The 27,841-nt window shown below is 37.6% G+C and overlaps 2 protein-coding genes across 5 annotated transcripts; both read right to left on the bottom strand.

Moving 5' to 3' along the window:
• Window positions 1-976: 976 nt before the first annotated feature.
• Window positions 977-6,815, bottom strand: LOC143848625 (beta-cubebene synthase-like). 3 transcript variants are annotated; one of them, XM_077357609.1, is made up of 7 exons: window positions 6,609-6,815; window positions 3,288-3,558; window positions 2,765-3,134; window positions 2,393-2,611; window positions 2,133-2,268; window positions 1,532-1,780; window positions 977-1,445 (listed from the first exon to the last, which is right to left on the bottom strand). In XM_077357609.1, exons 1-7 carry the CDS (start codon window positions 6,756-6,758, stop codon window positions 1,152-1,154), a joined length of 1,689 nt encoding a protein of 562 aa, XP_077213724.1. In that variant the 5' UTR covers window positions 6,759-6,815; the 3' UTR covers window positions 977-1,151. The 3 variants fall into 3 exon arrangements, with proteins under 3 accessions (XP_077213724.1, XP_077213725.1, XP_077213726.1); XM_077357610.1 differs by having other exon boundaries at window positions 2,226-2,268; XM_077357611.1 differs by having other exon boundaries at window positions 6,673-6,809.
• A 9,695-nt stretch (window positions 6,816-16,510) lies between these two features.
• On the bottom strand, window positions 16,511-27,338 carry LOC143848626 (beta-cubebene synthase-like). Of its 2 annotated transcripts, none has more exons than XM_077357612.1 (7): window positions 27,212-27,338; window positions 18,854-19,111; window positions 18,331-18,700; window positions 17,959-18,177; window positions 17,699-17,834; window positions 17,034-17,282; window positions 16,511-16,949 (listed from the first exon to the last, which is right to left on the bottom strand). In XM_077357612.1, exons 3-7 carry the CDS (start codon window positions 18,633-18,635, stop codon window positions 16,656-16,658), a joined length of 1,203 nt encoding a protein of 400 aa, XP_077213727.1. In that variant the 5' UTR covers window positions 18,636-18,700; window positions 18,854-19,111; window positions 27,212-27,338; the 3' UTR covers window positions 16,511-16,655. The 2 variants fall into 2 exon arrangements, with proteins under 2 accessions (XP_077213727.1, XP_077213728.1); XM_077357613.1 differs by having other exon boundaries at window positions 16,511-16,940.
• Between the last annotated feature and the right edge of the window lie 503 nt (window positions 27,339-27,841).

The raw sequence follows: 27,841 nt of genomic DNA, 5'->3' as shown, positions 1-27,841 counted from the left end.
TAAGCTTTAGGTACAGCACTCATGAAAGTGCAAAATTTCAGTAATAGCAATTTAGAGCATAAATAGAATGAAGAAATTGCTGAAAAAACAGTCCAAAGCAACAATTACAGTCCAAAACAATGTATGAATAGTAACATGCAGAAAATGGGCCGAGAATTGATGAAATATAGCAAGAAATTGAGATGAATGGATAGAAACAGAATTTTTGTTGAAATATTTGATAGAAAAACAGCAGGAAGTACTTAGCTTGGAGATGGAGTCATGCCAAGAGGAAGGAGATGGAAGGCCTTCAATGTATAGGAATTCCTTCCTAACATCACACTAAGATCTCCTTACAAGCTCCAACTTCTCCCTCCCCCAACCTGGGGTTACAAATCCTTCTCCAAATTTGCCAAAAATCATCTAAGTCACCTCAAAATCCAAAGACCCCTTATATAGTGGGCGTCCAACTCTATTCCCTACCAATTACAAAAGCTCTCACTAAAAGGCCCCTCAAACACTCACTAATTATAAGTATACCCTACATACAAATACACCCTGCTAAAAAAGAAATAACAAGTAATGCCACTTAAGGATTATTATATTTGTGTCCCTACCCTACTCTTACTAGAGTTGGCCCTCTCATACTTTGGCCGGAACCTGGTCCTCATCATTCTTCCAATTCGATTGTGCACGGTAAAGACATCAATGAAATTCGATAGTCGTAGGATTGTAGTTCGAATATTACTTGAATTTGAAACATTTTTGCCAATTCGAAAGGCATTCGAATACCTTGTGTCGAAGGAAATTTTCTCTTATATCAGTTGAGTGTAGGATTTTTGCACCAACAAAGGAGTTAAGAATAGTTGTCTACATTGTGACTATTGGATTAAATCTCATTTTATGACATAATCATTGGCTAAATTTACACAAGCATAAGTTCTTATTTTATATAGAATTAAAACATTTCTTACTATCAAAATCTAGAAAACTTGAATGCTCAAACAACAGCTAATTTCTCATAGCTTCCTCATAAGATAACCCTTAGTATAAGAGAAATACAAATAGATGGACTCTTTGAAACCTTGTAGCAGAGTCATTTATTATTAAAAGGTCTCTTGGGATATTTCCCTTGTATTCATGCAAGGGACCACCAAACGATGTTCTACATTTTAAATGGGAATTGGATCAACCATCACTAAGGTGATACGCTCTTTGGTCTCATGTGTTGAATTCGTGTATCCATCTCGGTACTGGTATAAGACTTCGATCACACGAACAAGATTGACAATCCGAATAATGAGAGGCATCAGAATAGGAGTTGGTTTAATGCAGTCTTGGTTGATGTCTTTCCACGCAACGGAAACCATTTCTCGCAACTTGTCACATGCCTCCAGCTCTGTGCAACTGTGCTCCTTCATGTAGAGCTCCACACTTGAAGAAATGTGTCCTCTTTCCTGTTCAAACTACATGTTTGAAACACATAAATTATTGATGCTCAAGTTACCCACAATGAAAATAGGACTCTTTCTTTTCTCTGAATTGATCATACCTTATGTGATTGGATATCATCAACGAGTCGACAAACTATAGAAGCTGATCTAACGAGATTGGGGTTGCTATTAATCCAGTCAAAGGCCTCTTTTTTCACAATTTCATCCATCCCAATGCAAGAGACTATTATAAGTAATGGGTAAGCAGTACTGATTAGAGCGGTGTTTATGTATTCCTCAAATGTTGGATGATTCCCTGAGTGAAACCATTTGGCCTCGTTGAAGTAGGCTCTATTAAGACATTTTATCTGGAATAACAAAATGAAGAAAGTTAAAACTGGGGAAATACATGAAATAATATATAAAAGCTTCTTACATAAGCCTTGAGCATAAACTATCTCTCTCATCAGTTTAATGCCGTGTTTCAAAACTCAAATTTGGACTAGAAATTGGCTATGGTAAAAGGGAGTCTATTTAGGCAAATTAATGGTTGGCACAATCAATTTTTTATTAATTTCCGCATGTTATATCAAGGAGTTTTGATGGACTTGGTAGCTAGGGAAACACTCATACTTGGATGAGAACTTGGCCAAGGTAAAAGGGAGTTATGAGATCTTTAAGAGGATTAAAAGATAACAAAAATAGCCATGCATATCATACAGCTTCTTTCAAGTAAGATGCGCAGTATTTTTCATCTGGAATTAATCCCTCCTCAATTTCTGAGACAGTATTGAGGAGTGCATGAAAATATACTTTCATGTACTCTGGTAGCTTATCCATGGCCCCAACATCCCACCTGAAAATTAAGAACATAAAATTTCTGCATTATTAAAATCCCAAATGAATGACACAAATCAATTATGTAGAGGTTAGAATCTTGCAAAGAAGATGAGAAAGATTATAAGAACCAAATTCTAAACCTTTGGATTGCATTGGTCAATAGCTGGAGTTCTTCCAATGTACCATACACGTCGTAGATGTCATCCATTACCGATACAAATGAAACTATTTTGGTCGTAAGCATTCTACCTCGGCAATATTGTGGTTCGAAATAAACTCCTAATATCCAAAAGTACAACTCCACAATTCTATCTCTGGCAAAAGGTAACTTAGTTGGGAGGTCAATGTCCTTCCACCACCTAAGGAAAAGGATCAAGATACACTATGTTAAGATGGTAATAGAATTTACTTATTTTAAAAGTGTAAGCTCCATAATTTGAGTTAGCTTTGTTATTTTTATGTTGTCGAACATCAATATATCTATCAAGTGCATAAACTTTGATGCAATTTACCTTGAGATATCTCGTAACTCTCGTTGATGAATTGACTGTAACATATTGAAATCCAGCTTTGCAAGCTCTAGTAGTACTTCGTTCTTCGTAGATTGTTCTTGGTAAAAAGAGATGTAGTTTCTTGCATTCAACCTTGAGAGGCACTTGTGTAGAGGCAACTCTAGGGCTGTCTCTACATGTCTCGCAAGAGTAGAGCTTAGGTGGGGTATCATGGCCTTAAGGTGCTTTCTGGTGAAAACCAAGGCATCATCTAGTACAACTTCTCCATGTGTACTAAGATGTGCCGCTTCATATAAACTCAACATACCTTGTGTGTTGCTCAAGGTCACATTGAAGTTTCCTTGGTCGTCCTTAAATTTGCTAAATACATCTGTTTTACAGTTAAATGTTTGTGACACTCATCATCAAGAAGCAACAATGAAAATTATGTGCACATATACGTAGAATGGATGCATGCAACTATACAAACGAGCAAAAATAAACAAAATAATGATAAAAATCAAACCAATGGCAAAGGTGATACCAGATGGAATATTATATCCTTGCTGTCTAAGTAGCCGGAATTGAAGAGAAATGGCATGAAGATCATCAGCATTGTCACCACCTTTAGTATATGTATAGTACAACCGGCTTAATGCCTCTTCAATTAGTATTTCGAAGTGATAGGCCAATCCAAGACGTTGGAGTGCATCGACTAAATTCATTATTTGCAATGGGTCCCTTGCATCCTTTAGCATAGACTTCACTTCTTCTTTCAGTTCTTCAATCCGTTGTGTAGCCCACGCATTACCTCCCTGGACGAATACCAACTTAGCAGTTGCAAAAGTTTGTGTTTTGAATTCAAATATTCTGTCACATGTTCTACATGTCGTAACCACCTTACAAATCATATATATTTAGAACCTCATCTCCTTACATTAAGGAAATTGAGTGAGAACCAAGAAAACTTTAAAAGTTACTTTAAAAGTAATTCTTTTAATCTATATAGGCGATGTTTGGCCACAATAAAAATATAGAACGATGCCGGCCCTGTACGATAATTCGCACCCCTTTAATGTGAATTGACGTCAAAAAGAGTTAAAGTCTGCCACATACCCTCCTTTAAAGGGGTGCGAATTATCTGACAAGTGATGTGAATTCATAATCTCCCAACATATATTCCATTATTCCAAGGAATATTTGTGGGGATAGCTGTGAGAGATGAAAGGGAGATGGAGAGACTTGAGAGCGTAGGAGTGAGGGGAACATAAAGTGCTCCCAACAACCAGGAAAACAAATATCCAAATCTAAATAGGCATTTTATTTTCATTTGCTTTTATGGATTTTATATGCTATCTATACTTCTACCATTCCACCCATTTCTCTCCCTCTCCTTCCTTCTTGGCCCCTAGAACATAGTTGGCCCAACGAATATTCCATGGAATAATTTTCATGGTTGCCAAACATGGCCATAAGAGAATCATCATTCTCATTCTTGTTTCTAGACGCCATAAAAGGAATAACATTCAATGAGAAAGAAAGAAAATTAATAATATTTTGCGGAAAATATTATTATGGTTGCAAAATGTGGGATTAAACTCCGCAAGTACTTGTTGGCTCATTGAGTTTGTTGGTAATTTGCTAATGATATCGGTAAAAATATTTTTTTATCTTTTTTCTTCTCTCTCTCTTTTTTTTTTTGCAAATTTAAAGAATAGTTCAACAGCAATCTGATCAAATTCTCATGAACATGCATGCAGAGACAAGTAGTAGAGGTTCATCCCATGACCATGATGAATCTATAGATGATCTTTTTAGTTTCATTTTTGTACTCCTTCATAACATTACTCTCTCTCTCTCTCTCTCTCTCTCTCTCTCTCTCTCTCTCTTATATAAACTAGTATAGCATGGTTTTACAATTAATGGTGGGCCCCACTCTATGCATGGTTTTGGGTAGAGTTGGTGGCCTGGCCCCACCCCGTCAATAACATTAGGGACAAAATAGTGGGTCCAAATATGCATGGATTTGAATAGAGATGGTAGGCTCCACACATAAAATGGTAGGCCCCACCTCAAAACAAGTGTAAAACAGTGGCTCTATCCAGGGGCGGAGCCAGGAATTTGCTTGAGGAGGGGCAGAACATGGGTGAGGTCCATCACTCTTTTACACTAGAGGGTTTCTCCCAAGTAAAAAAGGGGGCTAGTATAACTTTTCCCTAACATTTCATGTAGTGGGGCCAAATTATATTACACATGTTTTGATGGGTTGGGCCCACTATTTAACACTCCTAGCATGGCATGGGTAGTTTGTTTTGGGATGGTGAAATTTCGTGTAGTCTGGTATCATTCAAAAAGTAGTGTACAACTTACCATATGATGATCCAAACCGTTCATTTGATAGGCCACAATGTAAGGCTATGCCAGAAAACTCATTTCAATAGAACGATCCTAGCTCTATGAAAGGTCTCCATAATATGCAATTCCAATAAAGGTGTTTTTGGGCTATGACCCTAACATTGGAAATACATTGCACCCCAAAAACCATTTTCATTGGGGTGCAATGTATTTACGATGTGGCCTAGGATCATCCTATTGAAATGAGTTTTTGGGCTATGACCCTAACATCGTAAATACATTGCACCCCAAAAACCATTTTCATTGGGGTGCAGTGTATTTACGATGTGGCCCATCAAATGGACAGCTTGGATCATCCTATGGTAAGTTATACAATACTTTTTAAAAAATAATTTGAACTATACGAGCTTACACCATATTATAACTGATATATTTTGAGCGTATCAGTGGAGATTTTATATGGTGTGTGTATGTGTGAATTCCAGTTTTCTTCTGGGTCCCACTTCAGAGGATGATCGAACCGTTCATTTGTGGGCCACAAATCCACAATGTCATAGGAGATTTTTAGTTCGCTGGAGAGAGAGAGAGAGAGAGAGAGAGAGAGAGAGAGAGAGAGAGAGAGAGAGAGAGAGAGAGAGAGAGAGAGAGAGAGAGAGAGAGATGTGTCAATTGCAAGAGTCAATTTCTGACCAATTACATTTTGGACACTTTTGTAGACAGATTATTCGAAGTTGAAAACAACGCTATGTTCAAACTACTATTTTTCTTCCTATTTAAACCCAACAACGTGGAGCCGTGGAGGTAGAGATCCAAAGTAAAGGGGTTAAGTTTTGTGACCACTAACTCTAACTCCGCATCTCAACGCAACTACTTATAGGAGAAAAACTTTTCCAAAAATAATATTTCTTGGAATAAAAGCGAATGACCTCAACCCCTCATCTGCATGTATGCATGTACGCCATAACCTCATAACGTGGTTTTAAATTTCGGTGTTCACCGAAACCAAAATTTAAGTCGAAATTCGGTAGAAGCTCAAGAAATGTAAGTTTTTTGTCCCAAAATTTTGGTAATTTTGGCCGAAATTCTGTAAAGAAATTAAAAAAAAAAGAAAGTATTTTATCGAAATTACGGAGATTTCAATTTCGGTGTTGACTGAAATCCAAAATTTCAGACTGAAATTTAAAACCTTGCCCCATAACGCACCCTTTCTAGTATGGTAACCCTAAGGGTATAAAACCTAGGTGCACCTAAACAAATCAAAATGATACGAAGGGAAAGGAACATACTTAGTATACATTATAGATAGATAGATGGGATTTGCTTGGGACCATTGCAGAAGGCATTTTGCGGACTGGCTCCTGCATGAGAGAGCAGCCACCTCATATGAATAAAATGAGTAAGACAAAATCTGAGCCTATATGGCTGCTCTCACATGCAACATGCAGCTGCAAATGCCTTTCAGAGAAAGGCGCTAGCAAATCCCTAGATAGATAGATGGTGTGATACCTACTTTTTCATGTGAAGAGAATGCAAGAAATCGATCACCCCATATATCAGGATGAAAGTTTGCTGACCTCCGAACTACCTCCTTTTCATTATTTGACGAATGGAGTGTGGGACAAGACCCACAGGCATTGGTGGGGAGGCTTTGAAGAGCCATTACTATATGAGGAATTAATGTTGTAATGGGTTTTGATTCCGATACACATTGGAGGGAAGGATGCTCGATAATTTATAGGACTGGGAGAGGCACAGACGCACAGTAGCTTACGTGTGAAAATGCCCAAACAAAAATCGTACCGCGTTTTTCAATTAGAAGGACAAGTACTCCCTCGTAACTTCGTGTGCCAAATGTGCTTCATGTGGCACATGAAGCACATGAATCATGACCCTGAATTTGAAACTTATCATTGTATTTCCCGAATCCCAACATATGTTTCACGAGAAATTATATGATGAGTGCCAGAGTGGGAGATCAAACACGTAAAGGTAGTACTATGAAAAAGTGAGTTTTTATATGGTGTAAGCCTGTATAGTCCAGTATTTTTCAAAAAGTAGTGTACAACGAACACCATAGGATGATCCAAACCGTCCATTTGATGGGCCACAATGTAAATAGGTTTTGCCCAGAAAAACATTTCCATAAGATGAACCCAGCCCTCCGATGTATAGATGAAGATCATCCTATGGAGATGACTTTTACGAACAACCGATTTACGTTGGGGCCCATCAAATGGATGGTTTGGATCAAAATGGCTATAATAGGTGGAAAAACCCGTGTTTTAGGAGAAAACTCAGTTCATGGTGGGCAGACGTCCGGCAAGGCCATGCCCGGTCTGATGTCAACAATTTTTGCTAAAACTTTGGAAAGTTATAACTTCTTGATTTCTAATCTGATTTGAGTGTTCTTGGGCTCTACCGAAAGCTTGAGAAATCCACTTTTTTTTAAAAAATAGTTTCAAAATTGTTTGAGAAGTCTACTTTCGGGTCCTCGGTGAATATGGGCCATTGATTATGCAGTCGTGCTATCTCCTAGCAATGTGTGGATGATTGGTCTTTAGGTAAAATAATTTGGCAAGTGTCTCATCCCGATCAACAATGTTGACGTCCGTTCATCAATTTGATGATCTAATGGTTGATCCGAGGGTACAAATTGATCCGATCATGGTTTGGAAGCGTTCGGCCCTTTATATGCAAGATCTGATTGATCTGACCATGGATCTTAATCATCCAGTCTTCGAACGGCTGATATGCACCTTCATCAATAGGCCATCGATTGTTAAATCTTTTTAAATATTTGTATCAGATATACTAGGAAGATCATGCCCTGATGAACAAAAACGATGAGTCTTAAAAGATATTTCCTATTGATGGTATGAATAGCAGGTCTATCAAAACTTCATTTCAAATGATCATAACCCTTCGTCAAGATTAATTCCAAACTAGGCTGATCACATAGCTTCATTGTCAATCATCTACGAAAATTCTAACAAATAATTGTCTACAAATTGATGTTTGATAAAACGAGATTTTATATGGTGGCCGACCTTTTACATGTAAAGGTCGGAGAGAGAGAGAGAGAGAGAGAGAGAGAGAGAGAGAACGCTTCCACCCTTGATTTTTATCCAGCAAGAGCCTCGGTTTTTTTTACTTTTTGTTGGATCAAAAAATCATGGGTGCTCTCTCTCTCTCTCTCTCTCTCTCTCTCTCTCTCTCTCTCTCTCTCTCTCTCTCTCTCTCTCTCTCTCTCTCTCTCTCTCTCTCTCTCTCTCTCTCTCTCTCTCTCTCTCTCTCTCTCTCTCTCTCTCTCTCTCTCTCTCTCTCTCTCTCTCTCTCTCTCTCTCTCTCTCTCTCTCTCTCTCTGCCTTTGTTTTCGTATGGTCCAACTGACAAAGAAGATTGCTGCTAGGAAGACTAGCCTTGTGTCAAAATTAAGTATAATGCCCAACTTTATTATAAGAATAGCCCTTACTTTGAAAAAAACAACAAACATACCTGTAGTTTCAACAAGCATGTGTGCACTATCGGTTTCCAACACAGCCATACCAAAACAAAGGTACAAGAAAGAAACAAAAAATATAAATCTCTTTCCATTTCTTGTGCTGATCTGAATTTCAACTGTTTTGCTGTTGATCAGGATTATAATAAGCAAAATGCCATTTTAAATGGTTTTAAGAAACACACATTTTGTAGGAAAACGTCCGCGTTTCTCCCTTCTCTATATTATTTTATAAAATCAATAAAAGTCTTATAAAGAAACGTTAGCACATCTTTTATATTAAACATAAATCCCCATTCTAGCACCTTTCTAAAGATAACCATCAAACTTCTAAATAATTTGGAAAACCTCTAATAATAGAATCTTAATAAAATTAAAAATTTCAAACTACTAAAATATAGAAACTATTGAAGATATAAAACTCCTAACAATATATCTTAGGAGTTTTTATATGGTGCCTGAGCGTGAAGTCCCGTGTGGGCGGTACCGCCATTGATATTTGATCCAACAGCAGCTCACTTTTTAAGAGGATGTTGTTGGATCAGACATCAAGGGTGTTACTTTTGTTGTACCACCTAGGGGTGGACATGGTTATGTTCGGTTCGGTTTTGGGGTATACCCAGAACCGAACCATATATAATCGGTTCGCTGAAATTGGAACCAGAACCGAACCATATATGTTTGGAACCGAACCGAACCATATATAATCGGTTCGGTTCTGAGTTTACCCGACCTTCTCCAAATGTAGATATTTTGCCTAAACGTATTTATAATCGGTTCGGTCCTATTTATATATGAACTACAAAGTCTAACATGCACGAATTTGGAATAATCAGGCACAAATTTGCATAAATTTGGGCAATGCAAAAATTATATATGACCTACAAACATGTACAAATTTGGAATAATCAAGCACAAATTTATTTTATAAAATCAATAAAAGTCTCATAAAGAAACGTTAGTACATCTTTTATATTAAACATAAATCCCCATTCTAGCACCTTTCTAAAGATAACCATCAAACTTCTAAATAATTAGGAAAACCTCTAATAATAGAATCTTAATAAAATTAAAAATTTCAAACTACTAAAATATAGAAACTATTGAAGATATAAAACTCCTAACAAAATATCTTAGGAGTTTTTATATGGTGCCTGAGCGTGAAGTCCCGTGTGGCCGGGTAGTACCGCCATTGCAGATATTTGATCCAACAACAGCTCACTTTTTAAGAGGATGTTGTTGGATCACACATCAAGGGTGTTACTTTTGTCGTACCACCCACACATGACTTCATGGGCGGGCACCATATAATTTCCCTATTTCATAGAATCTAAAATATAATTCCTTGCTAAAGATAATGGTAACTTTTCGCAACAAAATGCCTCGGCTCCAAGTTGTCAAAAGATGCGGTTGCATCTGCATATCTCTCTCTCCATATCTTCAATTTCTTACCGTCTTGATGTAATGTATTTTTGTAGTTTCTTGATTCCCCTTGAACTCTTTCTTTTATCAACTTTCCTGGTCGGGGCTTAATTCCTTCTCTTAATATAATTGTGTACATTCTTCTAACTTCAAGGGCTAAGGCCTATTCATTTTGAATTTTAATTTCGATTCCAACAATCAGTTTAAGGCTCAAAATCAAATTTATGTTTAATTTTAAGTCCAATAATCAGTTTTGGACTCACACTAGGCTGGGAATCGGAATCCATTCTCATAATCCAATACTACTTCTACTTTCTTTCGACTGAACCGAGAACTTTCTTTAAAATATAAATCAAAACTATTCGAGATTTTACCAAGAGAGGCCCAAAACGTGCCTCACATTCTTGCTTTCTCCTTTCCCCGAAAGGAAGACCTAATAGGCTAATAGTACCTGAGTCGGTGGTCCTCCTCCGCTATCTTTGCTTCAATTATTTAAGTTTATTAATGAAAACTAGGCCCACACTCACTGTAGTAGCTGTACATCTCTATCTTCCAACAACTTTATTAACTGCACTGCCCCAATTGTAAATTGCCAATGTACCTTCTCTATGAGAACTGGGCCCACACTCACGTGATGCCCAGCAATATGGACCGTTCATCGGCTAGAAGGTATGACTTTAAAACGTCTCATCGTTCAAACGTCATCTCATTGACATTAACATGTCAAGTGACATGTCCACTTTTGTCCCATACAGGGCTTAAGCTTAAATTCATTTTTATACTTCTTGTTTTGGATCAGTTGAATTTTCATTCTTTTCAGCAGTATAATTTTAGAAAATTATAGTGCTGAAAACGTAGGCCCCACCCATACCACACCATAGGATGATCCAAACCGTCCATTAGATGGGCCATAAACGTAAATATGTTGCGTCCCAAAATATCATTTCGATAGGCTGATCCTAGCCCTTCGATAAATAGAAACTACATCTTATGCAACCTCTATAGATTGTAGGGTTGTGATCATCCTATGGAAATGATTTTGGGGCACAACCTATTTACATTGTGGCCCATCAAATGAATGGTTTGGATCATCCTATGGAGTTGGCTGTATAGTAACATTAAGGCCCGTCCACAATATAGGATGATCCAAGCCGTCCATGGTTTGGATAATCCTATAGAGTTGGTCATACAGTAACATTAAGGCCCAATCGTAGGCCCCACCAATATTTTTCAAATTGAAGCGTACCGTCCACAACATAGGAAGATCCAAGCTGTCCATGGTTTGAATCATCCTCTGGTGTGGTTCGTACAGTAACATTAACCCAATTTAGGCCCCGCCCATATTTTTAAAATGAAGTGTACCGTCCAGACCATAGGATGATCCGAGCTGTCCATTTGATGGGCCGTAACAATAATGGCTTGTGCCCCAAAAATCATTTGCATAGGATGATCACAACCCTCCAATGTATAGAGGTTTCCATAATAAGCAAGTTCTCTTTATGTCTGAGGGCTAAGATCATCATATGGAAATGGTTTTTTGGGACAACCTATTTACGATGTAGTCTATCAAATGGACTGCTTGGATTATCTTATGTATAGAGGTTTCCATACACCCTACTAAAAAATAAGGAATTGCGTACGTTCTTCTAACTTCAAGGGCTAATGCTCAAAATTTTAATTTCGATTCCAACAATCAGTTTAAGGCTCAAAATCAAATTTATGTTTAATTTTAAGTCCAATAATCAGTTTTAGACTCACACCAGGCTGGGATTCGGAATCCATTCTCATAATCCAATACTACTTCTACTTTCTTTTGACTGAACCGAGAACTTTCTTTAAAATATAAATCAAAACTATTCGAGATTTTACCAAGAGAGGGCCAAAACGTGCCTCACGTTCTTGCTTTCGCCTTTGTCCTCCTCCGCTATCTTTGCTTCAATTATTTAAGTTTATTAATGAAAACTAGGCCCACACTCACTTGTAGTAGCTGTACATCTCTATCTTCCAACAACTTTATTAACTGCACTGCCCCAATTGTAAATTGCCAATGTACCCTCTCTATGAGAACTGGGCCCACACTCACGAGATGCCCAGCAATATGGACCGTTCATCGGCTAGAAGGTATGACTTTAAAACGTCATCTAACATGTCCACTTTTGCCCATCGTGGGGCAAAGTCCCATACAGGCCTTAAGCTTAAATTCATTTTTATACTTGTTGTGTTGGATCAGTTGAATTTTCATTCTTTTCAGCAGCATAATTTTAGAAAAAAACGGCAGATACTGGGTTCACAAGGCAGGTCCTGTTCTTTTCTCTATATACTAAACGAATTGTTAGTCTTTGTTCACAAGGCAATCAAACCAACAGTCTGTTGATCATAGTTCGCATATTACTCGAATTTGAGGCATATTTTTGTCAATTGGAAAGGCAATCGAAAACCTTGTGTCGAAGGATATTCTCTCTCTCTCTTATATAAGTATATGATTTTGCACCAACAAAGGAGTAAAAATAGTCGTCCAGATTGTGACTATTGGATTAAATCTCATTTTATGAAATAATAATTGGCTAAATTTACACAAGCATAAGTTCTTATTTTATAGGAAAAATTCTCAAAAAATTGTGATTTTTATGAGAAAATCTCAAAAAATGGTAGAGTTGGCTAATTTCTCAAAAGGGGTGAAACGCATCCCAAGAAGTGTTTTAGGACTAAAATGCCCTTATATTGCCTTTCCCTCAAAGAAAATGAGCAACAAATCCCAATGCATTTCACCTACCAATTTTGACTTTTTTACTTTCTTCCTCCCACGCCAAAATCAAACTCCATTAGCTGTTGTAAAAATCCCAAATGAAATTCCACTGCAGAGAGGTGAAACTCCCATCTCCTAAAATGTAGATTTTATTGGATCTTTTCTTTGGCTATCAAACCTAAGCTTCTCAAGTAGGTCCATTGTGATACAATTGCATACATTTAACATGTTCCTTACACTGCTATGGTGTATTGTCATCTTGTTTACTTGTTAGGGATTTGTTATGGCTGTGTTAGGCATTTGTTAATGTCATCATCCTTTTTCCAATGCTATGGTGTATTGTCATAATCTCTCTATCTCTCTATTGCCCTCTAAGTTTCTATTTATAGTAAACCAGGATGAAACTCATGTCTATACAATTACAACCACTATAAATAGTGAGAATTACTGTATTTATTGGATTTTAAACACTCGGAACCACTAATTAGACCTAGGAACCACTAATTATACCTAGGAACCACTATTTACCAGTATTTAGTGGTTCCAAGGTATAAATAGTGGTCCACATAATCTAATATTACTTCAGTGGATGTCAAAGTTGTAATGAATGTATGAACAATGGGTTAAATAGTTGTCTAAACAGACAGATCTTATCGTGGTTCATAGTTTAGATGGTCTAATACTTGTTCCGTTCCGAGAGTTTAAATTGTGATATTGAAATAGTTATACAGTCAAAACCACTATAAAAAGTGAGAATGACTGTATTATTCGATTTCAAACATTCGGAACCACTAATTATACCTAGGAACCACTATTTATCAGTATTTAGTGGTTCCAAAGTAGAAATATTGCTTCACACAATCTAATATTACTTCAGTGGATGTCAAAGTTGCAATGAATGTATGAATAATGGGTTAAATAGTTGTCTAAACAGTCTGATCTTATCGTGGTTCATAATTTAGATTGCCTAATACTTGTTTGGTTCCGAGAGTTTAAATTGTGAGATTGAAAGAGTTATGCAGTCAAAACTACTATAAATAGTGAGAATGAGTGTATTTATTGGATTTTAAACACTCGGAACCACTAATTAGACCTAGGAACCACTAATTATACCTAGGAACCACTAATTTTACCTAGGAACCACTATTTACCAGTATTTAGTTGTTCCAAGGTATAAATAGTGGTTCCAAGGTATAAATATTGGTTTACACAATCTAATATTACTTCAGTGGATGTCAAAGTTGTAATGAATGTATGAACAATGGGTTAAATAGTTATCTAAACAATCAGATCTTATCGTGGTTCATAGTTTAGATGGCCTAATAGTTGTTCCGTTCCGAGAGTTTAAATTGTGAGATTGAAATAGTTATGTAGTCAAAACTACTATAAAAAGTGACAATGACTGTATTTATTGAATTTTAAACACTCGGAACCACTAAATAGACCTAAGAACCACTAAATATACCTAGGAACCACTAATTTTACCTAGGAACCACTATTTGCTAATATTTAGTGGTTCCAAGGAATAAATAGTGGTTCCAAGGTAGAAATATTGCTTCACACAATCTAATATTACTTCAGTGGATGTCAAAGTTGCAATGAATGTATGAACAATGGGTTAAATAGTTGTCTAAACAGTCAAATCTTATCGTGGTTTATAGTTTAGATGGCCTAATGGTTGTTCCTTTCCGAGAGTTTAAATTCTAATAAAATTGAAATAGTTATGCAGTCAAAACCACTATAAAAAGTGAGAATGACTGTATTTATTGGATTTTAAACATTCGGAACCACTAATTATACCTAGGAACCACTAATTATACCTAGGAACCACTATTTACCAGTATTTAGTGGTTCAAAGGTATAAATAGTGGTTTTAAGGTATAAATAGTGGTTCACACAATCTAATATTACTTAAGTGGATGTCAAAGTTGCAATGAATGTATGAACAATCGGTTAAATAGTTGTCTAAACAGTCAGATTTTATCGTGGTTCATAGTTTAGATGGTCTAATACTTGCTCCGTTCCAAGAGTTTAAATTGTGAGATTGAAATAGTTATGCAGTCAAAACCACTATAAAAAGTGAGAATGACTGTATTTTTGTATTTTAAACACTGGAACCACTAATTAGACCTAGGAACCATTAATTATACCTATGAACCACTAATTATACCTAGGAACCACTAATTATACCTAGGAACCACTAATTTTACCTAGGAACCACTAATTATACCTTTTCACATGTTTTACACCTGTTTGACGGAATGGTGGAAAGGTCGACCTGTAATTGGTCTTCCTACCTGTTTGGTCAAATGGTGAAAATGTCGACCTACAGGTCGACCTATCAAGGCAAATTCCCACCTGTTTGTACATATGCTGTAGGTCGACCTATTATGACAAATTTGCTCCTGTTTGCGAAGAATGTAAAAAGGTTGACCTTCAGGTGTGACCCGTACAATACTATTTGCATTGTTCATTAGATCACCCTGTGAAAGTGATTTTTTAGGCACAACCTATTTGCATTGTGGCTTATCTAATAGACGGTTTGGATCATCCTATGGTGTGGTATGGGTGGGGCCTACGTTGTTCAAAGATGGTGGGGCCAAAAGAAACCGTTGGTGGAATGGTGGGCCCATCTTTGAACAACGTAGGCCCCACCCATACCACACCATAGGATGATCCAAACCGTCCATTAGATGGGCCATAAACGTAAATGTGTTGTTCGATAGGCTGATCCTAGCCCTTCGATCTAAATAGAAACTACATCTTATGCAACCTCTATAGATTGTAGGGTTGTGATCATCCTATGGAAATGATTTTGGGGCACAACCTATTTACATTGTGGCCCATCAAATGAATGGTTTGGATCATCCTATGGAGTTGGCCGTATAGTAACATTAAGGCCCGTCCACAATATAGGATGATCCAAGCCGTCCATAGTTTGGATAATCCTATAGAGTTGGTCATACAGTAACATTAAGGCCCAATCATAGGCCCCACCTATATTTTTCAAATTGAAGCGTACCGTCCACAACATAGGATGATCTAAGTTGTCCATGGTTTGGATCATCCTATAGTGTGGTTCGTATAGTAACATTAACCCAATTTAGGCCCTGCCCATATTTTTAAAATGAAGTGTACCGTCCAGACCATAGGATGATCCGAGCCGTCCATTTGATGGGCCGTAACATTAATGGCTTGTGCCCCAAAAATCATTTGCATAGGATGATCACAACCCTCCAATGTATAGAGGTTTCCATAATAAGCAAGTTCTCTTTATATCTGAGGGCTAGGATCATCATATGGAAATGGTTTTTTGGGACACAACCTATTTACGATGTTGCCTATCAAATGGACTGCTTGGATTATCCTATGGTCTGGACGGTACACTGTTATAGTGAGTTGGATTTGGGCACCAACTCACCAAGGAGGAGAATTTTGGGGGGGCCCTCAATTGTTCCTGTTGTGGAGAGAGAGAGAGAGAGAGGTGGGAAAAGGTCAAAATGTTAGGTGAAATGCATTGAGATTTGTTGCTTACTTTCTTAGAGGGAAAGGCAACATAAGGGCATTTTCGTCCTAAAATAATCCTCGGGATGCGTTTCACCCCTTTTTGAGAAATTAGCCAACTTCACCCTTTTTTGAGATTTTAAGATAAAAATCAAATTTTTTTTAGAATTTTTCCTATTTTATATAGAATTAAAACATTCCTCGCTATCAAAATCTAAGATAACCTTTAGTACAAGAAAAATACAAAAATATAACTCTTAGTACAAGAAAAATACAAAAAGATCGACTCTCTGAAACCTCATAGCAGAGTCATTATTATTGAAAGGGTCTCTTCGGATATTTCCTTTGTACTCATAGAAGGGACCATCAAACCATGTTCTCCCATTTTAAAGGGGAATTGGATCAATCATCAGTAAGGTGATATGCTCTTTGGTTTCATGTGTTGAATTCGTGCATCCATCTCGGTACTGGTATATGACTTCGACCACACGGACAAGATTGACAATCCGAATAATGAGAGGCATCGGAACAGGAGTTGGTTTAATGCAGTCTTGGTTTACGTCTTTCCACGCAAAGGAAACCATTTTTCGCAACTTGTCACATGCCTCCATCTCTGTGCAGCTGTGCTCCTTCATGTAGAGCTCCACACTTGAAAAAATGTGTCCTCTTTCCTGTTCAAACTACATATTTGAAACACAAATTATTGATTCTTAAGTTACTGACAATGAAAATAGGACTCTTTCTTTTCTCTGAATTGATCATACCTTATGTGATTGGATATCATCAACGAGTCGACAAACTAGAGAAGCCGACCTAACGAGATTGGGGTTGCTATTAATCCAATCAAAGGCTTCCTTTTTCACAATTCCATCCATCCCAATGTAAGAAACTATGATAAGAAGTGGGTTAGTAGAACTGATCAGCGCGATGTTTACGTATTCCTCAAATGTTGGATGATGCCCTGAGTGAAACCATTTGGCCTCGTTGAAGTAGGCTGTATTCAGACATTTCATCTGGAATAACAAAATGAAGAAAGTTAAAACTGGGTAAATACATGAAATAATATATAAAAGCTTCTTACATAAACCTTGAGCATAAACTATCTCTCTTATCAATTTAATGCAGTGTTTCAAAACTCAAATTTGGACTAGAAATTGGCTATGGTAAAAGGGAGTCTACTTAGGCAAATTAATGGTTGGCACAATCAATTTTTCATTAATTTCCGCATGTTCTATCAAGGAGTTTTGATGGACTTGGTAGCTAGGGAAAAACTCATACTTGGACGAGAACTTGGCCAAGGTAAAAGGGAGTTGACTCATGTGAGTCGATGACTGACTCAGATAATATTTAAATAGTGGTTTAATGAAAGATCTAGTTATGATATCTTTAAGAGGATTAAAAGATAACAAAATAGCCATGCATATCGTACAGCTTCTTTCAAGTAAGATGCGCGGTATTTTTCATCTGGAATTAATCCCTCCTCAATTTCTGAGACAGTATTGAAGAGTGCATGAAAATATACTTTCATGTACTCTGGAAGCTTATCCATGGCCCCAACATCCCACCTGAAAATTAAGAACAGAAAATTTCTGCATTATTAAAATCCCAAATGAATGACACAAATCAATTATGTAGAGATTAGAATCTTGCAAAGAAGATGAGAAAGATTATAAGAACCAAATTCTAAACCTTTGGATTGCATTGGTCAATAGCTGGAGTTCTTCCAATGTACCATACACGTTGTAGATGTCATCCATTACCGATACAAATGAAATTATTTTGGTCATAATCATTCTACCTCGGCAATATTGTGGTTCGAAATAAACTCCTAATATCCAAAAGTACAACTCCACAATTCTATCTCTGGCAAAAGGTAACTTAGTTGGGAGGTCAATGTCCTTCCACCACCTAAAAAAAAGGATCAAGATACACTATGTTAAGATGGTAATAGAATTTACCTATTTTAAAAGTGTAAGCTCCATAATTTGAGTTAGCTTTGTTGTTTTTATGTTGTCAAACATCAATATATCTATCAAGTGCATAAACTTTGATGCAATTTACCTTGAGATATCTCGTAACTCTCGTTGATGAATTGACTGTAACATATTGAAATCCAGCTTTGCAAGCTCTAGTAGTACTTCGTTCTTCGTAGATTGTTCTTGGTAAAAAGAGACGTAGTTTCTTGCATTCAACCTTGAGAGGCTCTTGTGTAGAGGCAACCCTAGGGCTTTCTCTACATGTCTCGCAAGAGTAGAGCTTAGGTGGGGTATCATGGCCTTAAGGTGCTTTCTGGTGAAAACCAAGGCATCATCTAGTACAACTTCTCCATGTGTACTAAGATGCGCCGCTTCATATAAACGCAACATACCTTGTGTGTTGCTTAAGGTCACATTGAAGTTTCCTTGGTCGTCCTTAAATTTGCTAAATACATCTGTTTTACAATTAAATGCTTGTGACACTCATCATCAAGAAGCAACAATGAAAATTATGTGCACATATACATAGAATGGATGCATACAACTATACAAACGAGCAAAAATAAACAAAATAATGATAAAAATCAAACAAATGGCAAAGGTGATACCAGATGGAATATTATATCCTTGTTGTCTAAGTAGCCGGAATTGAAGAGAAATGGCATGAAGATTATCAGCATTGTCACCACCATTAGTATATGTATAGTACAACCGGCTTAATGACTCTTCAATTAGTATTTCGAAGTGATAGGCCAATCCAAGACGACTAAATTCATTATTTGCAATGGGTCACTTGCATTCTTTAGCATAGACTTCACTTCTTCTTTCAGTTCTTCAATCCGTTGTGTAGCCCACGCATTACACCCCTGAACGAATACCAACTTAGTGGTTGCAACAGTGTGTGTTTTGAATTCAAATATTATGTCACATGTTCTACATGTTGTAACCACCTTACAAATCATATATATGTAAAACATCATGTCCTCACATTAAGGAAATTGAGTGAGAACCAAGAAATACTTTAAAAGTATATGTTTGGACATCATAAAATATAGGGCGATGATAAATTCACACACCCTGTAGGATAATTCACCCCAATTTAATGTGAATTGACGTCAAAAAGTAGGGCTGTTCATTAATCGGGTTTAACCGAAATAACCGACCGAGCTGAATTCGGTCGGTTATTTCGGTTCGGTTGGAAGATCAATCGGTTCGGTTTCGGTTTTCATGGATGTCAAATTTCGGTTTGCGGTTTCGGTTTCGGTTTTGAGTGGAAAAAATTTGGTTTGGCCGAAAAAACCGAATTATTATAGCAAACTTGCATTCGGTTTGTTCGGATTTCAGTTTTCGGTTTAAGGTTAAAAAACCGAATAATGAGAAAACAGATTAAAATGATATATCACCTCCTTTTTACTTGGGACAGCCACCAGTGAAGTTTAGCAATTAGCAATGGCCAATGGGGTGTGTCACGAGTATTAAAAAGGGGTGAATATAATATAATGAAAAGTAAAAAAGAAAAATCGTGAGTATGAGACTTAGGTTTTCTCTTTTCTTCTCATTTCTATCTTCTTAGAAGTAGAACAGCTCCACCGCCTCCACGCCTCCACCATAACACCACGGCTCCACGGCTCAAGTCCTACCACGGGTTTTCCATTTTCTTCTCCGTTTCAACTTTCAACCCTACTCCGGCGAAAACTCCTACCACGGCTCCACGGCTCCACCATCCGACAACCCTAACCTAGGGTTTTCAATTTTCTTCTTCGTTTCTTCCACCTCCACGGCTCAAGTCCTCAACCTTGACCAGGTACCTTTATTTATTTTAATTTCTTTGGGGGAAATTTATGATATGGGTTTCTGATTTTCATGCTTGAAATGGGGAAATTTATGATATGGGTTTCTGATTTTCATGCTTGAAAGGGGAAATTTATGATATGGGTTTCTCATTTTCATGCTTGAAAGAGGGAAATTTATGATATGGGTTTCTGATTTTCATGCTTGAAAGTTGAAAGGGGGAAAATGTTTGAAAGTAATTTTTGTTCTTATCCCAAAACTAGATTATACTTTTAGAGTTTTAGGCCCTGTTTGTTTTGGATTTTGAGAACATGATTGTCAGTCCAAAACTGATTTTGTATGTTTTGGATATTGACAACATGATTGTGAGTCCAAATCTGATTAGGGCCCGTTTGGATGCCGAGAAGCTTTTGATTTGGATTTCTCACATTTGCAGCCCTTTTTGCATTGTAATTTGGATCGGATCAAAATCTTGGATCCCTAATTCAGCAGCTGACAGTGAAAAAATCAGATTTCTAAATATGCTGTCGAAATAAGAAATTGGAAATCCACAGATCTGGTAGTTTCTTTCACCCTCTTTGCTCCTCAACCTCTCCCTTAGTCCCTTTGCTACCGGATCTATTCATTTTGTACTCAAAACTCAATTCCAAATCCAAATACAACATGGGAGGTATCCAAACGGGTCCTTATTTAATTTTGAGTCCAATAATCAGTTTTGGATTCTCAATTCGTTATCAAAATCCTAATCATACAGGGCCTTAAATTCTTAAATTCCTACAGTAGCTATTACATGCATGTTCCAAATTAGTTCTTGTCCTATAAAATAGCTATTACAGGCCTGTTCCAAAATTAGTTCTCCTAGAAAATAAAATATTTCCAAATTAGCTCGACTGTGGCATCTATGTGTAATTTTTGTTATTGGATTGGATACAGTGGTGGGATTGGGTTCTCTCAACTTCACTCTTCAATTGTGGGGAAGTTATATAGGAAGAAGAAAAAGAAGAAGGAGAAGAGATAAACAGTAAAAATATCAGGTAGTTTTTTTTATTTTCAGTCTTTATAGAGAAAGGATTGCAGTCTCTTTCAAAATCTCCATATTCTTCTTATAAATTAGTTGCATGTACTAGTCATTGCTCTCATTTTGGAGCCATTTTTTTCTTCTTTAATCTATTCATAGAGATGTAGTTGCAATTTTTGAGTTTAAAGTGACCATTTACTTGCAATTTAAGTAGTGGTTTGATATTCTGATATGCATTTATGACGTACATTTCTTTTTCTCCTTAGATGTCGTACGAAGGAGAGGCTCCTAATGTTATTTTGAGCAAGGAATCTTCAAACCCCATTGACTCAAACCAAACAATTTCAACGTCACGTAAGAGAAGCGGGATGAAGCCAATGTCAGATGTGTGGGACCACTTTACCAAATTTGTTAATGAGAAGGGTGATCATAAGGCTAAGTGTAACTATTGTGAGAATGAGTTATATTGTGATCCAAAAAGAAATGGAACCACCTCACTTAGGAATCACCTACCTTCATGTAAAAAGTTTTCCGCCAATATAAACACAAAACAAGCACAGTTGAATTACCAACAGATCAAGGGTCAAGAGGGGGATGGTATTGGTACCCTTACTACTTGGAGGTTTGATCAAGAGGCTATTAGAAATGCCTTGGCCTATATGATCATTGTAGATGAGCTTCCTTTCAAATTTGTAGAGAAGGAAGGGTTTAGACATTTGATGTCGGTTGCGTGTCCTCGGTTTCATATCCCATCACGTTCGACAATTACGAGGGATTGCTACCAATTCTTCTTAGATGAGAGGACGAAGTTGAAAAATTTCTTCAAACACTCGAGTCAAAGAGTTTGTCTCACCACAGACTCGTGGTCCTCTTTGCAGAGAATCAACTATATGTGTCTCACAGCTCATTTTATAGATAATGATTGGAAATTGCACAAAAAGATAATAAACTTTTGTCCAATTTCTAGTCACAAAGGTGAGGCCATTGGAAAGGCGTTTGAGAAGTGTTTACTTGAGTGGGCGATTGATAAAGTATTCACCATTACCGTAGATAATGCAAGTTCTAATGATGTTGCAGTTGGTTACCTGAGGAGAAGAATTGTTAATTGGGGGTCTAGTGTTCTACAAGAAAAATACCTCCATATGAGATGTATTGCACACATCATTAATCTAGTTGTGAGTGATGGCTTGAAAGAGGTGAAAATTTCAGTTGAACGGGTTCGAGCGGCAGTTAAATATGTGAGGAGTTCTCCAGCTAGGTTGAAAGTCTTCAAAGAGTGCGTTGAGACCGAAAGAATCCAAAGCAAGAGCTTCTTGTGTTTAGATGTTGCTACTAGATAGAATTCAACTTACTTGATGTTGAGTACAGCTGAAAATTTTGAAAAGGCATTTGATAAGTATGATGACCAAGATCCTTTCTTTAGTAGTGAACTTGATTCAGGGAATGAGAATGGGATTAGGAAGCCCGATTGTGAAGATTGAAAAAACATGAGAAGAATGGCGACCTTACTTCAAAACTTTTATGAGCTCACCATACGGATTTCAAGCTCCTTGTATGTTACATATAATACTTTTTTTTCATGAAATTAGCGAGGTTGAATGCCTTTTAAAACAATGGAGATAGAGTGAAGACTTTGAGTTGGTAATGATGACCATAAAAATGAAAGAAAAGTATGATAAGTATTGGGGAGACGTTGATAAGATGAATAAGATAATTTATATAGCGGTTGTTCTTGACCCCCGACATAAATTGGAATTTGTGAAGTTTGCACTTACCGCAATGTATGGAGATGAAAAAGGAAAAGAGTTGGGGGGGGGAAAGTGTTTGATGCCATATATGAATTGTTTAATGACTTCAACAAGGGCAATATCAACACCGTCAATACACCTCAAGTTCACTTGGGGTAATCAAGTTCAAGTGAGAATTCTCAAAACTCACAATCTCAACAACCGAAACAATGTGTGAAGAAGATGTTGCAAGAAATGTATAAGAAGCACAAGATCGAATCGGGTGTTGGGGATAACAAATCAGAGTTGGATAGATATTTAAGTGAAGACACCGAAGAATATTGTGATGATTTTGATATTTTAGGGTGGTGGAAGGTTCATAGTCTTAGATTTCCTATTTTATCACAAGTGGCTCGAAGTGTGTTGGCGGTTCCCATCTCTACTGTTACCTCGGAGTCTGCATTTAGCACGGGCGGACGTGTTCTTGATACATTTAGGAGTTCTTTGACTCCTAAGATTGTACAAGCTCTTATATGTTGTCAAGATTGGCTCCGATCATCTTCATCTTCGGTTAATGTTGAAGAAGCTTTAGAGGATCTTGAAACAATTGAAAATGGTAAATTTGTTTTCTTTATTTTTAAATTTTTCATTGCGTTTTATTTATTTTATTTTTTGACTTGGAACTTGTTTTTTTTTTATATTTGTTTTCTTATTTGCAGAATTTTCAAACATTGGGGTCCTTGGGGATGTTTCTTCAACTAAAGATCTTTGAAGCCTGAGGTTTCTGACTTTTAGGTTTGATCTTATATTCTGTTTGTTACTTTTTTCATGATAGCCAATGTATATTTACTAGATTACTAGCCTCTGTCTTGTACTAGCCTCTGTCTTATATTCTATTTCTATTCATTGTGACATTCATCTTTGCAAGACATTGTACTTTTGCAGCTTTAAATTTCTACTGACTCAGTGATTCTATTTCTGCAGGAATATCATGTGTCATGTGTGGATCCAACACTTGTGTTGCTAAGGCATTGCCGCATTGGGCTCTTTTGAGTTTTGAGTTGGATTGCACTTTGTGAATCCTTTTGGTGTCCCAAGCATGTTTCACATCTAAGTGTTGGCATGACTGATATTCCCTCTCTAATATTTGTTATTACAGCAACAAAACCTTCCTTTTGCACTTTTGCAGTTCCCCCATGACCCTGACAAATTTTTTGAGAGGGAATTTTTTGTTCTCTCATGCTCTTGCTCAAGAAATTGCTTGTTCTGTTTATTAATGCAAGAAGTTAGGTACAATCTGTTTATGGGGTAGAAATGTGGAATTATCTGCCCTTGCTTGTGTTCAAATAGATCATGGATATGTTATCCCCTTGGCCGATGGTTGGATGAATCATGAATGATGATATGTTAATATGTTATGTAGTTCTTGCTTCTAAGCTTTCTATTGAAGATTAGTATAATAGTATTAGATCATTTGGGCATGTGTGTTGCAGGTAGTCGTACCACAGGGAAATGTTATCACTTATCAGCACTACTGTCTTTGTGTAGAAAATTTATCTAGGGAAATGTTATCACTTATCAGCACTACTGTCTTTTGATGAGGCCATTACTTTCACTCCTCACTTTATTAAAAGTACAGTATGGACCGCACCATAGGATGATCCAAACCGTCCATTAGATGGGCCACAGCCTAAATAGGTTTTGCCCCAAAAATCATTCCCATAGGTTAATCCTAATCCTCTGATCTAAATGTAAAGGGTTGATCCTAACCCTCTATAGATCAGAGGGTTAGGATCAACCTATGGAAATAATTCTTGGGGCACAACCTATTTAGGCTGTGGCCCATCTAATGGACGGCTTGGATCATCCTATGGTATGGGCCGTACGGTACTTTTTAATAAACTGAGGAAGTGACTCAAGTGAGGAGTGCCATTATAAAAAATACAGCAGTGCAGATAACCTGATACCTTTATGACAAAGTCATAAACTTTATCTAAATCACTTTTCGGTTTTTACCGAGCTAACCGGAAAAACCGAAATATTTATTCGGTTTCGGTTATTTCGGTTGGAAGCAAATTTGGTTTCGGTTTCGGTTCACATTTTTAACTAACCGAATTAAGGTCGGTTATTACGGTTCGGTCTATTCGGTTCGGTTAAAACCGAATGGACACCCCTATCAAAAAGCATTAAAGTCTGCCACATACCCTCCTTTAAAAGGATGCGAATTATCCTACAGGGGGTACAAATTTATCTTCTCCCAAAATATATTCCATTATTACAAAGAATATTGCTGGGGATAGTTGTGAGAGATGGGAGGGAGATGGAGAGACTTGAGAGCGTAGGAGTGAGGGGAACATAAAGAGCTCCCAAAAACCAGGAAAACAAATACCCAAATCTAAATAGGTATTTTATTTTCATTTGTTTTTATGGATTTTATCTGCTATCTGTACTTCCGTCCACCCAATTCTCTCCCTCTCCTTCCTTCTTAGCCCCTAGAACATAGTTGGGCGCCCCACGAATATTCCATGGAATCTGATCAAATTCTCATGAATATGTGTGGGCCGACAAGTAATAGAAGTTCATCCCATAACCATGATGAATCTTATAGATGATCTTTTGGTTTCATTTTTGTACTCTTTCATAACATAAGTCTCTCTCTCTCTCTCTCTCTCTCTCTTGTATATAAAGTAGTATAGCATGGTTTTACAATGGTGGGCCCCACTCTATGCATGGGTTTGGGTAGAGTTGGTAGTCTGGCCCCACCCCATCAATAACATTAGGGACAAAATAGTGGGCCCAACTATACATGGATTTGGATAGACATGGTAGGCTCCACACCCATAAAATGGTAGCCCCATCTCAAAACAAGTGTAAAACAGTGGCTCTATCCCATCAATAACATGTAGAGGTGCAACTTGGGCGGGCTCAACCCGAACCCGACGGGTTCAACCAGGGAGAAAGTCGGGTTGGGTTGAGTTCGGGTCCGGTTCGGGTTCGGGTTGGGTTTTCTCAACCCGGGTTGAGTTCGGGTCGGGTTCGGATTGAGGGCTTGGGCAACCCGACCCAAGTGAGCTCGGCTTTTTTAATAATTTTTTTATTTTTTAAGCTAAAAATCTCGGGTTGGGTTTGGGTTGGCAAAAAGGGTTCCTAGGATCGGGTCGGGTTGGAACTCGGGTCGGGTCGGGTTCGGGTTGACCAATGGTTGCTCGGGTCGGGTTTGGGTTGGAGTCAACCCGACCCAACTCGACCTGAGTTGCACCCCCAATAACATGAGTAGTAAAATAGTGGGCTCCTCACCGTGCATGGGTTTGGATGGAAATGGTGGTTCCACAACATCAAAACATGTGCTGTAAAATGGTGGGCCACCCATGCTTAGGTAGAGAATGATACCATAATCGAGATCGAGTAAAAAACAGGGGAAAATACAGATACACCCCCACTAGTTTCTGACACATTCAACTCCAACCCTGACTTTCAAAACGTGACAAGTACACCTCGTGAAGTTTTTTTAACCTGAGGGAGTAGATGTCGAGGCGGAAATGACCAAAATGCCCTCATCTTCCCCAATTGAAAATTAGGGTTTGATTCAAACCCTTGTTATTTATCAACATAAACCCTCGATTTAGGAGTTTTATTTGTCCTCATTCACACCATTATCATGATTTGCACATAAACACTAATATTTTAGGGCTTTTTTTGTTTTTTATCAATGTTTTTTCTTGAAATGTGGGTTTGATGTAGCCATGGGGTGGGTTTTCATTGTCTGTGGTGGAGGCGACGGTGGAAACGGCGTAACCCTAATCCCTCTGCAAATGAGGGTATTTATGTCCTCAAAATATTAACCATGGTTAGTTTTAGTCTTTCCGTCAGGTTAAACTGACAGACCGTTGACAGAGGGGGTGTACTTGTCACGTTTTGAATCCTTAGGGGGTGTACTGGTCACGTTTTGAAAGTCAGGGTTAGAGTTGAGTGTGTCAGAAACTAGAGGGAGAGTAAATGAAATTTTCACTAAAAAAATCACCTTTTTGGTGAGTTTCCTAAAACAAAGGAGGATTTGTACTTGTGGTGAGGGGGCTACAACTAATCGGTTTGATTGGTTTCCTCCTCCAAGGTTTCTTTACCATTACTCATATATTAATTGAAATTCAAGGGTTGAGATTTTCTCAGTCGGATTTCCCAAGATGTTCTTTCCGTCAAGATAGATGGTGTTGTACCCATGGTTCTAAATTTCGACTGAAATCCGAAATTCCGAAGTTCGGCCATTACCAAATTTAGGCCGAAATTTTGGAATTTCGGTCCGAAATTTTGGAATTTCGGTCCGAAATTTCTAAATGAATTAAATATTATTTTTTAATTAATACCAAATTTCGGTTTTCCGAAGGTCCGAAACGGTTACCGAAACCGAAATTTTAAACCATGGTTGTACCTACCTTTTCATGTGAAGAGAATGCAAGAAATTGATCACCCCAAATATCAGGATGAAAGTTTGCTGACCGACGAACTACCTCCTTTTCATTATTTGACGAATGGAGTGAGGGACAAGCATTGTAGGGGAGGCTTTCAAGAGCAATTACAATATGAGGAATTAAGGTAGTTATGGGCTTTGATTCAAGACTGACACACATTGGAGGCAAGGATGCTCAATAATTTATAGTGCTGGGAGAGGCACACATAGGGGTGTAAACGAGCCGAGCCGAGCCGAGCTTGGCCAGCTCGGCTCGGCTCGTTAAGCTCAAAAGCTCAGCTCGGCCAGGCTCGCGAGCCTCACCGAACTCGGATTATATGAAGTTCACACCCCTCATCTTCCCTGGACAGCCCTATCTAGTGTAATTTGACTACGTTTTTAACATTATGGGGGGTGGTCCAAGTAACAAATGGGGTTCCAAAAATGAAGTGACATATTTTGCATCCCCCTTTCACTCCATGGACAACCCTTTTAGTGTATATATTAATATATAATATATATATTTAAATATATTAAATTCTTAACGAGCCTTAACGAGCCGAGCCGAGCTGAGCCTGGCCTAAATCGGGCTCGGCTCGGCTCGTTAAGGATTCGA

This window comes from Tasmannia lanceolata, unplaced genomic scaffold, assembly GCF_043159265.1.
Source record: "Tasmannia lanceolata isolate RefF3 unplaced genomic scaffold, GAP_Taslan_0.1 ptg000016l, whole genome shotgun sequence".
Lineage (NCBI taxonomy): Eukaryota > Viridiplantae > Streptophyta > Magnoliopsida > Canellales > Winteraceae > Tasmannia > Tasmannia lanceolata.
This window is presented reverse-complemented; position numbering and strand designations above follow the sequence as displayed.